Raw genomic sequence first — 16,612 nt, forward strand, 5'->3', positions numbered from 1 at the left:
AATTTTAAGATTTTTCATAGGTAATATATCATATCAACATAAAAAATGATAATATAATATATAGGCTTATCATGTAGCTATAATTTGTAACATATTTATTTATTTCAATTCAGCTTTATAAGCAATGAGCAAATAAATTATAAACGATGATAAAATCATCTGAGCTAAAAATCTAGATAAATAGACAAATAAATAGACAAAAAAAGACAAAATGAACAAAGAAATTACAAGTGCTAGTATTTCAGAGATTTGAAATTGAAATATTAGCCACATAGTGATGTCTCCCTCCGTTTCATATTATAATTCGTTTGACAATTTTTTTCTAGTCAAACTTCTTCAAGTTTGACCAAGTTTCTAAAAAATATAATAGTATTTCAATACAAAACAAATATATTATCAAAATATTTCAATGGTAGATTTAATTAAACTAATTTGATATTTTATATGTTACTTAATTTTTCTATAAACTTGGTCAAACTTAATAAATTTTGACTAGAAAAAAGTCAAACGACTTATAATATAATATGAAACGGAGGGAGTATATTGTTAGACCCATTTTCTTTTACATAATTGATGATTAGATAGGTTAGATATTAATAGCACGTAGTAGTAAGTTGCATGTTGGAGGAAGGGGGGAGGGGGCAGCGACGCCCTTCTCCTTCGGCTTAACCCTTGTTTTGGTTGATGGGTCATGCGTTAATTGAGAGAGTCGGGTAGGTTCATCTTTTCTTGGTGGCTGTAAAAAAAAAGGTACATGCTGGATTTTTTGTAGTTTTGTCTTTTATGAAGCTGCTATTTTGTATATTTGTGGTAGGGAGTTCATGCTGACTTGGATTCATACGAACTACTAAAGACAACTCATTATAGCGAGTACAATAAGGCGATATAAGCATGTTGTACAAGTTGACATTTGTTCTTTTGTGGTGTAAGTGGGCTGCACAAGTTAATACATCACATATGTTCTTATGTGGAGAAGAGCGGAGAGCAAAGAGAAGAAAAAATAGATTATAGATTTGTAGCCAGCTATAGCACGACCTCTAATAAAGTTTGTGAGAAATGAGTGGATTTGGTTTTAATGATGCAATATATATCTATAACTGACTATTATATGAGTGGGATATTAGGTTGGCTATAGATAATGTTTCAATTTTTTGAAGCTAGTAATTGGTTATATTATTAAACTTGCTTGGAAGTTTTTTTTCTTAATGGCGCATAAGCCAGAGATACATCATACATGACCAAAGCAAGGATCACAAAATCGTTCACTCACGGAACAACGCTCCCGAGCAGTTTTATTGGTTACAACTATTACCGTTCGGCTATGGTAAAATTCAAACAATTTTTGCCAAATATTTGGATTTTAATTTGAATAAATTTGGCCTCGAACGGTTTCGAAATTCATGCCAACTCTATGTCCTATAACCACAATAATTAAGTGATTTACTATCATATTTGTCAACCCTGGACATAAACAACGAAAGCAATTTCAAAGGTAAAATACTTTTATACTTCTTTTGTTAGTGGTCCAAAAGCTAAAGTTAAAGTGGCAGAAGTGACAAAAAACAAAGTCCTGAATTTATTCAAACAACATTTCAAAATTGGATGCTACTTACAAGTCACAGCTCCAACAATTGCATATATGATTTTTGTGAACTGTCACTATAGGATCTCTTCAAACTAAACATGCACATCACATTGCTCTAGAAAGTCTTGGATTTTACGATTTAAATTTTAGGCTGATCAAAATGATGACAAAGAGTTTAACAATAGCAGCTCATGGCAATGCTGTAGAAAGAGTCACATATACTGTCTTAAAAGTTTCAAGGTTCTCTTGACAAACAACTGATCACCCAGAGTAATATTCATCTCCATAGTGCAATGGGCAATTATCTCTTTAATTTACAGTGTATCGTCTACAAGATTTTCAAATGTACAACATAGACATCTGCGGTTTCCTCATAATGGAGCACACCACAATTTCAACATATGCTACTGCACTGTTCTATTGTCACACCTCTCAGAACTGTATGAAAACAATTTTTTTCCTGATCTTTGTTTTTTCTGGTTGGACATGCCAAGCCACCCACATTTCAGATGATACAACACCAAAAGTTACAATCATTAGTTGAGTTGTCAATCTGGTAGGGTGAGCTTCACATTGTTCTTCAAACTGCAAAAATGTCCGGTATTGTTTATTAGTTATTGCTAGAAGACTTGGTGCAACATTGCGACATGAAATTTCATTAAATGGAAAGAGTGAGAAATTAAAGGCAGATTGCTTACCTATTGAGGTAATAATAGAAGAAATCTGCATACAACAATGTCTGCACGAATCCTGATATCCAGGCTGTTTAAGAAACACACATAAATTGTTGTAGATTGCTCCCAATGCATATATATTAAATTAAATACAGAATAACGCAATCTAGATATGACATACTTATCCAATGCACATAGTGTGGCTCAGTGAAGTAGCGGTAGGCCCAGTTGAGGATGTATAATGCTCGGTATGCGCTGCATCATGTCAATCAATGCGAAAATGAAAACGTCAAGATTTCTAACTAAAGAACATACTGACTTCCAATGGAGAATAATGGTGCATAGAATCTGAAAATGAAATGGATAAAGTCCACTGCGTAAACTTATAATGTGTACATGTTTCTGAATTTCTGGCCTGGTTACCTCTAACAAGGACAATGTGATGATATACAAGTCAAATGTCAAAAAAGAAAATCCTTGCAAGCACTAGCATGTGGAGTAGAAGCACAAATAGGGACAATTGATTCCATCAATCAAACTGACCAAAAAGATGAATGGAGAAACAAATTACGGTAATGACAAAAGGGGACAGTTTCATGTTACATCGCATGTTCTCCACAGAAGTTCTCTGAACCTGGAAAAAAATGGTTACTTTGCAACATAGTCACCATGTTGATACAATGCTGATTAATTTTAGGATTTTGTCTTACTGAAACCATATTTGGTATGAATCTATTTCCAATGACCATGTTTCTCATTGACTAAAAAAACAGTAGACATTAGACACATCATTCAAGTCTGAAATATCTTTAACAACACATGCCCTTATTTAAATAGATGACAATGGAATACATTATGGTGTACATCATTTGAAAATTTCTAACTGATAACGTTGCATATGCATCTTATTATCCATGGAAGAAAAACAGCTAAATCATTGGAAAGGGTAAACAAAAAACTTAACATGATAATGCAAAATGATCAGTGCTCGACTATGTTGAACTTAGGAGCCTGAAAGAATAATTAAGATGAAAGATTATGTGCTCATTGATTAAATGTGGACTATATTTTGAGCACAACTAACATCAACAAGACACAAGCAACAATTGGGGTTTAACCGCTTCAGAGATGGATCAGAAAATATTGAAAGTTGTGTTTTCTCAAAAGAAAATGGTATCCATATTCAAAACTTACCCTAGGAAGAACACATATTGCCCTGTTAAATTATCAACGTTCCGTGTACGCTGTAGTAGTACAAGTTGAGGAAGAATTGCAACAGCCTCCAGATAAATGGAAAACGTCCACATCACCTAATTCGGATAAACCCCAAAAAAGTTTGGTCATAACTTATAGAAGTAATAAAACTAAAGGGGAATATATCAATTCAGACCTAAAAGCTGAGATAAATTATCATTGGAAGCTTATATTTTCTACAACTTCAAGAAGTTGATTTGATGAAGTACCTCCCTAAAAGTGAACTTCTCATGTATAAGCAAGGCCAAAAGAAAACATGGTAGAACAAGAAATTGATGTCGAAATGTATCGTGATCCTTATCATATGATCTGCGGACCATCTTGTGGCGCCTTATATACCAAACAATTGAGAATGAGCTACCCAGGAAAATCATCTTCATGACTGTATTGTATAGGGATATAAAGTCTGTAAATATGTCCAAGTAGCGAGTGGCGAAAACAAGAGCATATAGCTCCTGTGTTTTCAAGGAAACACCTACAAGAAAAAAGAAATTAAAAATTGATTTTATGTTCATGATACTTCTTGAGTGAGTGATACAGACATTGTTCAAAACAAGCATCCTCCAAAATCTAATGTGTCTACAAGGGAAAAATTGAAAATTACAGGAATGATGGTATTTGCTGCACTTATGAGAGCAACCACATTATTGGAATTCACCAACTCGTTATTATTAAATTCTGGAGCAACACATAATCTTAGCCATTCAATGTTCTGGTTCTATGAATACAATTCGTAAATTACTTGGCCGCATGCTGACACACGCTAGCATAATTTAAAAGTGGTACAGCACTGCAGTAATTCTGAGGGCCTCTTACATACGAACCACAAACATGACACCCATGATGTGCAAGCAGTTAAATCGGGTCTGAATAGTGAGTAGTGACCAGCAAAAAGGCTTCTTTAATGGACAAACTATTACAAGTTTAGTTCCTTCAAATTATGAAACATATATAAAAAGTTTTGAGTAGCAAAAATGAAAAAAATGCAAATGGATACATGACAAGTTCAATACCTTTACCGTTCCATGTGATAAATCCGCATATACCTGATCTATCATTTCACAACAAAAAACCAGGATATGAAAATTTTATGTCATGTGGCCCCTTGGGGACAGATATGATTGAACCAGGACATGAAAATTTTCTGTACATGGGATCCTTAAGAAACACAAATGCAAATGACCAGGACAGGTCCCCATATATGATACCACTCTGGTTTTAACACAATAACAATCAATAAGTCGACAAAAGTGCGTTACAAAACATAGACAACACAACATTGTCCTCAAATTTTCCAGAGAATCTAACAATCAATCAGTATTGTTAGAAAAAAGATGGGGGAAGGCAAAAATAATAGGAGAATCTAACCTACCAATCTCTAATTTTAGCAAAACAATGGAGTGGCAATATCACTGAAATCTTCCAAAAAGCATAGGCCCTTATGCAACGCCACCGCCGTTACCAGAGCAAGCCAAGATCCAACATTTCCTCCAGGATCCAGCCTCAAATGTACAACTACCAAACCTACATCTTAACCATTCCAATTGCATCCAAAAAGCCAAGATTAATTTCCTCAAACCCTCTAAACTTCCAGTCTCTAAAGCCTCAGAATCCATCCACAAGCACCACCAATCTTAGCCCTCACTAAACAGCATTGTGCTAGCGTCCCCTATTCCCCCCCAAGATCCAGAACTCTACCTTTCTTGAGCTGCTGGCAACCAATCCAGGACTCAATACAGTAAAAAAAAATGCATCTTAAGCAGGCGCCAGTCGGCTGATCAGTCACTCACCAGCGCAAGACTTGATGGTGTGGATCTTGAGCAGGAGGACGAGGACGCTCATGATGTGCGTCATGTCCCCGGCGAGCCTGAAGGCGTTCATCTCGCCCGCCGATGAGGCCGTGAGATCCCACCTCGTGGGTTGAGAAGGTTGGGGGGAGATGAGTCGCGCTTGAGCATTTACCAGCCGTCGGATCAAATCGCCGGCGATTTATCGGCCGTCCGATCGGGGGCTTTGTGATTCCGCCGTGGACACGATTTGTCTTCGGGCAGCGATGGACAGTGAGATCTGAAATTTGGTACAACTGGAGTATGGTTGAAGCAAAGGTTGGAATATAAATTATTTCCTCCTATTCATATTAAGTTTTTTTACTCATCTCATTTGTCTTAAAATAAATTTAATTTTTAAGTAATTATTGCATTGAAATTTGTGAAAACAAAGAATAATTATATTGGAAGTAGATAAAGTGAAAAATAATTGTATTGAGATTGGAAAAAAAATATGAGTATTTTAGTCTTTTGGTATGTGTGAGATGGGTGAAAAATAAATTTATTTTAGGAGAGAGGTAATAAACAATAAAAAAAAGGGTCGTCATGTCCTATCCATCCAAAACCTCCCATCAAAACCCACCCTTAGAGCATCACCAACAATCTACCTATATGATTTCTAAAACTAATTTTGAGGGATTTTAGTCAAAAAAAAAAAAAAACAACTCCAACAGATCCCCTACTCTCCTACCCGAGTTTTGGAGTTCCCTTCTCCCCATTCCTTGCTCCGTTTATATGCGGGCGCGGAAGTCGCTCCCAATCTCGCAATCCCGCCTCTCTCCTCCGTTCCCGAGCGTGGGAGATAGCGATCTTTCTGCACATAAAAGAAAAAAACGGAATTTTATGTTAGTAGTTTAACAGAAGGGCCCACTTTTTAAGTTTTGGGGATTTAATTTAGGCTATCTGTTGGAGGGAGGAGTTTTTTCACTTCTATTTTTAGTTTAAGAAACCCAAAACCAAATTTTTAGGAGAAAATTATAGATAATCTGTTGGTGATGCTCTTAGTTACCAACCAATCGGACCTTTGCCTCACACACAATAATAAGATTTTGGGGCAATTGTGCATTTGACCATGTTTTGAGGACTAACTACCAATTTGACTATCTTCTTTCAACTTTGCTTATTTGACCATTTTTCTCAAAATTGAAGATACAATCTGACCCTATTCCATTAAGAGCATGTAACAGTTTTAATCGGAGCAAAAATTGCCCCTTCTACCCTTGCTTATTTGACTCTATTTTATAAAAATATAAATAAAATATAACAAAATTTTGGATTTGTCAACCACCCATCCTCTTTGCCACGGCGTCGTCGTCGTCGCGGCCGACCCGGCGGCGGGGCTCAAACAGAGGAAGACGGAGGCCGGGGCGCGGGAAGGGAGGAAGCAGCGCCCTGTGTGGCGAAGGAGCTCGTCGATGTGTGGAGGGTGGGCAGCGGCATCACGTGTGCGGAGGAAGCAGGCCAGCGCACAAAGGACGAGCGGTGACGACGCGCCCATGGAGGGAGGGAATGGTGCCCTGTGCCGCGCCGGAGGTCACCAGCACGTGGGAGAGAGGCCACCACCGCCGTCGTCGCCGCTCCTTTCTCTGCACCCGCAGCCTCCTCCGCACACGCGTTGCCGCGGGTCCGGTCCCTCCGCCGCAGCCGCTACCTCCCTCCATGAGTGGCCGTGCCGGCTCGTCCCCTCCGTGCGCCGCCACCTCAACCGGAATACGAGAGAGGGGGAGGGAATGGATAGGGTTTGAGAGTAGTTTGGTCATTACGAATAATAATTATATTTTTTTTAAAAAAATGAAACCGTAACGTTGTAGTGGAAATAGGGTCAGACAGGGTATTCATTCTTGAAAAGCAGAGCCAAATAAGCAAACTATAAGAAAGTAGGGTCATTTAATAGATAAGCTTCAAAACGAGCGCAAATATGCAATTATCCCTAAGATTTAAGATTTTAGATGTGAAAATATCATATACACCCTTTATACGCAATTACGCATACAATCGGCACTAGGTCCAAAAAGTGTTTGTGGACTCGTGATAGCATACGTCATCCAATGAACACCTCCACGTCAGGCCTCGACGCGCTCTTCACCTGGCTCCGTATCACCATCTTCTCCACCTCGCTCCACTCCGCCGCCGCCGTCGGGCGCTCGCCGTCGCCGCCGCCACCTCCCACCTCCCCCTCACGCGGCGCCGCCGCCTCCGCCGCCACCAGCTTCCAGTCCCAGTACCGCCCCTCGCTGCCGACCACGACGCGCCCGCGCCTCACCAGCACGACGCGCCGCAGCGCCACGCACGCCTCCACCACGTGCCTCACGAACCCCACCTGCCCCCGCGTCTCGGCGAACCCCACCACCGCCAGCTCCGCGAGGCGCTCGTGCCGCGCGCTCTCCGCCGGCGGCCATGGTATCTCCGCCGCCGCCGCCGCCGTTGTCCCGGCGTCGTCTTCTTCTTCTTGGACGTGGATGTGGAGGACCTCGAGGCATGGCGCCGCCTCGAGGATGACGCGCGGCCACGACACGTCCCAGTTGGACGGCATGTCGGCGACGACGAGCCTGCGGAGGCCGGGCAGCGGCGAGCGGAGCGGTCCCGAGGTCATCCACTTGGGCTCGCCGGTGAAGCGGACGAGGAGCTCCGCCATCGCCGGGGCGTCGCCGAGGAGGCCGGAGAGCCTCCAGTTCCGGACGAGCACCAGGCGGTCGTCGAGCGCGTAGGTGAGGCTGAGGCGGGCGAGGCGCGGGGCGCCGCCGAAGGCCAGCGCGACGGGGCCGTCCACGCACGCCACGCGCTCCAGCGCCGGCGCCGCGCGCAGGTCGACGGTGTGGAAGCCGCAGCCGTCCACGACGAGCTCGCGGAGCTCCGGCATCCCGTCGACCACCAGCGCGGCGTACCACGGCGCGCCGCAGCGGCGGAGGTGGAGCGCCCTGAGCCGCGGGCACGCGTCGAGCACCTGGCGGTAGAAGGCGAGGGGCGTCCGCGGGTGCGTGTCCTGCAGGACGAGCTTGGTGAGCGCGGCGTAGTGCCGGAGCTCGGACGGCGGCGGGAGGAAGCAGTTGGACACGGCGAGGCTGCGGATGCGCGACCGGAGCGACTCCGCGCTGAGGCGGTGGTCGGGGAAGCAGAAGGCGTAGCAGGGGCCCTGCTCGACCAGCGCCGGCTTGACGACGGTGATGTCGAGGTCCTCGACGCCCCACGCGCCGACCGCCATGGCGATCAGGTCCTCGACGAAGCCCGTGCTGCGCGCCGCGAAGAACTCGAGCCGGAGACTCCTGGCGCGGCGCGGGGCGACGGCGACGCGCGGCTCCATGAAGGCGCTGACGCAGTCGGCGAACCCGCGGATGGCGCGGCGCTCGCACCGGCCGATCGCCGCGTCGAGCTTCCTGGCGTCCGCGCCGGCGGCGTCGCCGTGGGCGCGGACGCAGGCGTGGTAGCGCGGCGGGAGCACGTCGCGGACGCTGAACACGAGCGCGGGGATCTCGCGCGCGAGGCGGTCCAGGCGCCGCGAGAGCGCGGCGGCGGCGAGCGCCGTGCGCGTGTCGAGCCGGCCCAGGATGACGAGGAGCAGTTCGTCGGGCAGCACGCTGAGGCCATCGTCGTCGACCTCGCCGCCGTCATCGGCCGCGGCGGCGGCGATGCGGCGGCGCACGCGGCGGCGAGGAGGGGTCTCGACGTTGCCCGCGGGCGCGGCCATGGCCGCGGGGTTCCGTACGTGCGGTTTTGCGATCTAGAGTAGAGTGCAGGACCAAATCTCCGTCTTCGTGCGGACGACTCCGATTCGCGTGGATGCCTCCCAACAGAATTCTCTCGCGTGGATTTCTATGATTTCGATTTTGAGAACAAAGTGTCCGAACAAAAATCTGTTAATCTGATTAGATGGAAGTTTTAGATTGATATTTGCTACTCACTTTTTGCTGGAAGAAAATTATGTAGGACTGAGGTCCTACCCTCCTCCGAAGGACTTGGCTCCTCTATGCGACACCTGTCCCACACGAATCTCAGAGCAGCTTACTCCCTCGTCTCTCCAGTTCACCATTCTCTTCCTCTCCTCGGTGAAGGCGGCGAGCTCGCGTCCGACCAGCGGGTGAGCGGCATGAAGCTCGGCAGGTTGTCGCTAACGCCGGAATCAAACGATATCAGTAACGTGAAAGCATCCAAGCTCACATGAGGCGCTCGTCGAGAAGAAACATCAATAAATTAACGCTATAATCCTAAAATGCTCACCCGGCAAAAAGAAAGAAATCCTTCAAGTCAATCACCAGCAATGATTATCAGTGCAGTACACCATACAGAGCAAACTCAACGGCAAGAAAAATCAAATCATTGAATAATTTCGCTATGAGGCAAGAAAAATCGAATCAGTGAATAATCATGTAGCAGATTCGAGTCGACAGCGCAGTCTCGTCCAAATCATGAGAGTTCTTCTAGCAGACTAGCGGCAAGCCGGCAGCGCGAGCTTGGACTTGATGCTGCTCAACGCCAGGGGGCGCACGGCTAAAGCTCGCTGGTCAGACGCGAGCTCGCTGCCTCACCGAGCAAAGGAAGAGAATGGGAACTGGAGAGACGAGGGAGTAAGCTGCTCTGAGATTCGTGTGGGACAGGTGTCACATAGAGGAGCCAAGTCTTTCGGAGGAGGGTAGGACCTCAGTCCTACATAATTTTCTTCCCTTTTGCCTGCTCTTTTTGACCATTCGTCTTTAAAAAAAAATTGAAATTATTATTTATTTTATTTGTGACTTACTTTATTATCTAAAGTACTTTATGTACAACTTTTTTTATATTTGTACAAATTTTTTAAATAACAATGCAAGAAAAAGTCAAAATCCAATTACTAGTCACCAGCTTATTCTTGAACAAACATGTGGTCAGAGGTCTTCTTTTCCACTGCTTGACCTGCTATAATGTGGTTATTTTTGTTTCCAACGTACGATGTGTGGCTCAAATTAAAGCCATGAAACAAGTCATTGGCAAATTATAATTGGAATTGGTGGACTATCCACTCCTTGCCACAAATAGGGATGGCTCCTTCCACTAAGGCCGTGTTTAGTTTCTCACGTATTCTCAACTTTCCATCATATCATATCACATCAAAAACTTTCATACACACATAAACTTCTAGTTTTTTTTTCCAAACTCTCAACTTTCTTCAAATTTTCAACTTTTTTCAGGAACTAAACACACCGTAAATAGATAGAAGCCAAAGCCCGCTATGTGATGCGAACTCCTGAAGGAGATTCCCTTTTCGGCAATTTGGATTGCCTCAACTGCAAGCACATCAATGACCTCGAGTACAATGGTTCGTGCATGCCAATGAGCCTCCCACCTGTGTGCATGCATGTTGCACCTTTGTCTTTGGAGAGGATAGATATGGCTAATTAATCACTTAAAAGTTACATAACTCAAACTTGCACATAAGAAAGCTTCAACTTGTAACCGCCCGCCCTTCATAACTGTGCAGCCCAACACAATCGACGGACAGGCCTACTTAAAAGGTCACCCTTGCTAAAGTAGCACTGTGGTACTAAACATGTACACATAGCTCTTATGGGCCACACATGCTACATCCTAATTGAGTCAGGAGCTCCCCCCCCCCAACACACACACCCTCAAAGGACCCGATGTCCTCGTCGGTCCTAATTGGGCCAGGATGCCACACAACTTCATGGTATAACTTTTACTTTCGAAGTTTCCTAATTTGTGTTTTTGGATTGTGTATTTATCATGCATATATATTTTTTCTTATAAATGTCAGTTACACTTTGATGGCCATAATTACTCAAATCTTTCCACAACCCTTGTATGTGTGCTGTTTGCATCTAACACACACATTCTCTGTGGACAGGACTCCAATTCACTTGGATATGTGTGTATTTATTTATTTATTTATTTTGCCAAAATCCAAAAATAAACTCTTTCTCTCATTCGATGGAAGTTTTATATTTGTTATTAATGAGTAAATTGTAGTTTGAGCATCTTTGTGAAAGTTTCATTGTGTGCTTTCACCCCAGGGTACAAAACTTTGACATTTTTTTTTTGCAATCTAGACCACATCTATCCTCTTCTCATGCACATCAATGATCTCAAGCACATAGGCTACACCATTGCCTAACAAGAGGCTATGCTAATCAATCACCTACAAAAGTTGCATTACTTAAACCTGTATATGTAAAAACCTTCAACTTCATGGTATAACTTTTACTTTTGGTTATTCCTAATTTGCATTCTTGGGTAGTGTATTCATTATTATTTTTTTGCTTAAATGGAAATTACATTTTTTATGGCTAGGGTTGCTCAGAGACTTCTGCAACACTTATCCTAGACATATCCCTTCCTTGTCCTGTACATTTGATCTGTCAGGTTGCCGACACCCTCCCCACCACCTCCCCTCATCGGCAAGCATTTGCGAGGCCCACCAGCGGCTCCCTCTCTCATCCCGAATCCCCGCCAAATCCGTCGACATCTCATCGTCTTCTTCAGCTCTAGCCAAATCCCCCCGACCGACCTCTCCTCCTTGATCTCCCATGACAACCCCCCGAATGCTAATCCAGTGGTTCTGCCACATCTCCTATAGTTGGAAAAGACATTTTGATCAAGAAGGACAGCTAGAGTGTGATTCACACACATGGATCGATGGTGGGCATATTCGACTAATGGTTTTTACATTTTTCGTCACCTGATGAGTAGCAAATATGTGATATTTTCTATAACTCACCCACTAATGTGTCACTTGCCAATGGTGCATGCTCGTGAACCGGAACAGAAAAGTGGTAAAGAAGGAATGATTAACCTAGGAAAAGGTAACGGAAGTTTGGGCTGTGTGCTAAATTGGAGGCCTCCTATTAATGTGTTGCCTAATATTTCTCTATCCACCATTAGTTCATTTTTCATTGGTTCAGATCTCATCAAGATTCGTGCAAATCAGGTAACCCTAACCCTATCTCTTCTCCTCAAACTCCACCCCGCCGCCGCAAATCGTCCCCACACCAACGCACCACACCTCCATTTGTGGTACCTCGCCAAAATCGTGCCAGCGGCGGGCCAAGATTCTCACCCACACACCCCTCCGTCTCCCTTCCTTCCCATGCTGCTCCTCCACGCCGATGTCGTCGCCCTCTTCAATAACTTCAGTAAGCTTCCCCGCCCTATCTCTCATCCCCCATCTCGGGTGGCTCACACAGCCAAATCCAGATCTACTAACCATACCTTTCAACTAGATCTGATGACATCCTTTGCTGCCACCGCCGACCCTACCCACCACCCTCCTCCATACCCGCAGTTCCGGTGCCTCGTCGCCCTCCCATCTCCGTAGGCCACCGCCGCCAACCATAGGTAATAAGCCACCCTAAATATCCCTCTAAATCCACCCTAACCGCCCTCCTACCCTAGAACGCTAATACATAGGTAGCATGTCGGTGTTTAGGCATCGGTAGCGTAGGCTTGCCAAGGAAGTCCCGATCACCGGTCGATAAGCAAACTCCCTCCTCCCTTCCTTTCCTCTCTTCCTGCCTCCCTTGGTCCAATGGTGTAGATGATGCCCTGGCCATTGATCCAACGGCCAAGCCTAGGTGATTGAAATTCCTTCTTATTTCAATCGCCTACTCAGCAAAAGCGGCTAAATTATAGAACGAAATTAACTTATGGTGTTGTTAAAGTAAACTAGTAACTTTCGATGCTATATGGTTAAATTTAAAATAGTGAAAATATTGATTTTTCGATATTATAAGTCTCTGTTCTCTAGTAGTAAAGTAGTGAAAATAGTGATATTTAGATGTTATCATTAATTTCTTTTAGTTGTGTGCTATAGTTAGACAATGTAAATCACATGGTTATTGAACAAGCAAAAATATTCAACTATCATCGTAGGATCCATCGCTGGGGATAATCACTTTACTCCCGGTTGGCAACCCTTTGTAGTTCCAGTTATGTAACTGGGACACACAATGCGGGACTTATGATGGGTATTTTTAGTCTCAATTATACAAACCGAGACTAAAAATCATCTTTAGCACCGGTTAGTAACACATTTTGCTTGTTTAGTGATACCATACATTTAAGTTCTTGTTTAATCCGCTAACAAATTAAGGGTAACAGAATTCTTATTTTTCTTGTTGGCATATCTAATTAAGGGTAACAGAATTCTTATTTTTCTTGTTGGCATATCTGGAAGGAGACAAATGGTTGTATTTTCTAAGGTACAAGGTTAGACGTGGAATCATGATTTGCTTTGTTCAAGAAAGTAGTTCTCCATAGTTGTAGGATGAAAGATTCATTGCAACAAACAGTTCTTGAATGGTTGCAAAGTTTGTAAAATTTGTTCACCCTTTTTTTAACTCCATTTATATAGTTTTCCTTAATATTGTACAAAATTTTAACAAAAGCCTGGTAGTGTCTTAAGTAAAAAAATAGTACGGGTATTTTGCAAGTAAATTCAATTTGGTCCTAACAAATGTCGTGACCTTGGAATTGCAGGAAAACCGATGATTTCCGGGGTGAGGTGACTGTGTTGGTTAGTGACATTGTTCTTACTCCGGCGTGAGTCCGAGACCGAATCGGAATCCTTCGGCAACTTTCTTTTTTATTATTATTTTTTCAAATACAAATCCTTCGGCAATTTTCTTTTTTATATATTTTTTCAAATACAAATCGTTCGGCAACTTGTGTCAGTGTTGCCGTGACAATGGCTGTTCGTCCGCGACGTCGGCGTCGGAGCGCCCCGCCGCGCGCGGCGTCCCACAGCGAGGGCGACGACCGCCTCAGTGCGCTGCCCGACGAGCTCCTGCTCATCGTCATGCGCGGCCTCGGCACCTGCTCCGCGCTCGGCACCGACGCGCTGTCCCGCCGCTGGGCGCGCCTCCCGCGCGAGCTCCCGGCGCTCGACTTCCGTGTCAGCGACGCGCACCCGCGGGGCTACCACCAGCGCGCCGCCGAGTTCCTCGCCCTCCTCGGAGGGCGCGGCGACGACGCCGCCGGGAGGAAGCTCGAGGCATCCCTGGCGCGGTACGAGCGACGCGTCATACGGGGCCTGGCCGAGTCCATCACCGGCTTCCTCGACGCCGGCGCCGCCTCGGAAGAACGCCGGTGTGTCAGCAGGCTCACGGTGGAGTTCTTCGCCACGAACGACGCCCACCGCATCGGCTGCGTCCACCGGCTGATCAACACGGCCGTCGGCTTGTGGGGTGTCGAGGAGCTGGAGGTGGCCATCAAGCCCGCGCCGCTGTAAGGTATGGTACTTCCTCTTCCTCCAACCCGTCGTCGGCGCCGACATGCCGCCGCTGCGCCTGACGAAGCTCACGCTGAGGAATTGTCCCCCTGGCGTCGACGATGCCGGTCGCGCTCACCATTCTTGTCCTGGAGGACCTGCCGAGGTCGACGCAGGGTTTCGTCTACGCCCGCCTCTTCTCCTCCTCGGGCTTCCCGCACCTGAAGAAGCTCCACCTCAAGAAATGCCACTGCAGGGACCTCGCCCTGGTGGTGGACGCGCCACCGCCATCGTCGGCGGCGGCGGCGGCGCCGATCACGGAGCTCGTCGTCGAGCGCTGCTTGTTCCTCGGCATCCAGCTGAACCACGCCGCCGCGCTGGAAGACCTGGCGTGTGCATCCACGACGCCAACCCGGTGGTGGTCCTGTTCAGGGACGTCCCGCGCCTCCGGCGAGTCCACCTCAGCTTCTCCCTCGACTCCAGCACCGTCGACGACGCCCAGCACCCTCTCCCCGGGCCGGACAAGTACAAGCTCGACTGGCACGTCCGCAGCGAGCGCATGGCCAGCCTCGTCGTCCGGTTCACCGGGCCGGAGAGGTGGATCCTCCCGTGGCGCGTCAGCACGCGGCTGCGCAGCCTCAGGCGGCTCCTCGTCGCCGATGTGCCGCCCACCTGGGACGTCTCGTGGCCGCGCCTCCTCCTGCAGGCCGCGCCGTCCCTGGAGTCCCTGCACGTCCACGTCGCCGCCACCGCTGATGATCAGCCGGCCGCGGCGGCGGCGCCGGGGCGAGAGATCATGTGGCCGCCGGCGATGTTCCGGCACCGGAAGCTAGGGGAGCTAGTGGTGGCCTGCTTCGGGCCGACGCCGGGGCAGGTGGCATTCGTGAGGTATGCAGGGTTTGAAATTCCGGTTCGAAATTTCTGAAATTTCGGTAATTTCGCCCCCACTAGCTGACTAGCATGCTCAAATCTCACCCAAAATTTTTGGTTTTTTGCAATTTTTTGTGAATTTGGTCAAATTTTATTTAAATTCATTCAAATTCAGTCAAATTTTCAAATAATTTCAGCCAGAAATTTCTGAAATTACCGATAAATTTTGGTCACCCCGGCATAAAATCTAATTTCGAAATTGAAAACCCTGAAGGTAAGTGGTGAAGGTGTGCAAGGCGCTACGGCAGGTGGAGCTGCTCCGGCACGGGGAGGTTAGGTACGATGGGCTGTGGGAGTGGGAGGTGGTGAGGCAGCAGGAAGGTGGAGGAGGAGAGCGCCGCCATTGGAGCAGAATGGAGGAGATCGGCATCAAGGGGCAGATCCTGTGTGGAAGGAGTTGGTTCAGAGAGGACGTTGAGGTTGTTCTGGGATAGATTATGAGACTCCCTTTTGTCAGAAACATTTTGTGTTCTTTTTTAGGCAAAGATTGATGAATTTGTTTAAACTCAGTTTAGCATATTGTTGCGATGTTTTTTTTTTTGGACCATGGGGTTGTATTACAGATGATGGCTGCATGTTAGACAGATGAATAACTGTAATGGTTTTGGTTTGATAGTTGACATAACATTTTGTTTCCTTCTAAGAATTTATGTGGATACCATTTTCTCAAGATTGTATGCAGATAATATGTAAAAATATGAATAATTTTCCTTCCTAGCATTCAAACCTAATATTTAACATACTTGTAAGCCTGACTTTTATTGAGTGTAGTAAACTTAGTTCGTTCTTCACATGTCAATTCAACCATTAGCTTCTTTTGGCGATAAAGAGCGCAAATAGCTCCCATGCAAAGCTCCACATTTTCCATGAATCTCATAACCATATTTTCCTGAGACTCCCACAAGCTGGTTTCCATTTTTGACACGAGAGAGGCACTTTTACTGTTGGATGGGAGCACCAAAGAGAAGGGTACTTGCTAATTGATAAAGGGGCCCCACTTTCTTCCATCCAAGCATCAAGAAAGTTGGTTCATCAAATTATTCAAGTGCAAATGGGATAATTCGTTATGCATTTCTATATCTCCCTGGTTTGATTCTTTAACCAAGGGTGGGCTCATATTGGGGACAGAGGCAAAACTAGTTGCTACTTGTGC

General features: G+C 45.7%; 3 protein-coding genes across 3 annotated transcripts; 1 reads left to right on the top strand and 2 right to left on the bottom strand.

Moving 5' to 3' along the window:
- Positions 1-1,804: 1,804 nt before the first annotated feature.
- Positions 1,805-5,423, bottom strand: LOC4335613 (ER lumen protein-retaining receptor). The gene is made up of 6 exons (XM_015779091.3): positions 5,304-5,423; positions 3,723-3,988; positions 3,454-3,569; positions 2,441-2,514; positions 2,284-2,347; positions 1,805-2,170 (listed from the first exon to the last, which is right to left on the bottom strand). Exons 1-6 carry the CDS (start codon positions 5,392-5,394, stop codon positions 2,134-2,136), a joined length of 648 nt encoding a protein of 215 aa, XP_015634577.1. The 5' UTR covers positions 5,395-5,423; the 3' UTR covers positions 1,805-2,133.
- Positions 5,424-7,275: 1,852 nt separating this feature from the next.
- LOC112938675 (uncharacterized) lies at positions 7,276-9,131 on the bottom strand. Its single transcript, XM_026024746.2, has one exon. It carries the CDS (start codon positions 9,022-9,024, stop codon positions 7,381-7,383), a length of 1,644 nt encoding a protein of 547 aa, XP_025880531.1. The 5' UTR covers positions 9,025-9,131; the 3' UTR covers positions 7,276-7,380.
- Positions 9,132-12,319: 3,188 nt separating this feature from the next.
- LOC112938727 (uncharacterized) lies at positions 12,320-16,084 on the top strand. The gene is made up of 4 exons (XM_066310191.1): positions 12,320-12,457; positions 13,800-14,546; positions 14,786-15,054; positions 15,679-16,084. Exons 2-4 carry the CDS (start codon positions 14,008-14,010, stop codon positions 15,891-15,893), a joined length of 1,023 nt encoding a protein of 340 aa, XP_066166288.1. The 5' UTR covers positions 12,320-12,457; positions 13,800-14,007; the 3' UTR covers positions 15,894-16,084.
- Positions 16,085-16,612: the final 528 nt, after the last annotated feature.

This window comes from Oryza sativa, chromosome 4 (genome assembly GCF_034140825.1).
Source record: "Oryza sativa Japonica Group chromosome 4, ASM3414082v1".
In the NCBI taxonomy this organism is placed as follows: Eukaryota; Viridiplantae; Streptophyta; class Magnoliopsida; order Poales; family Poaceae; genus Oryza; species Oryza sativa.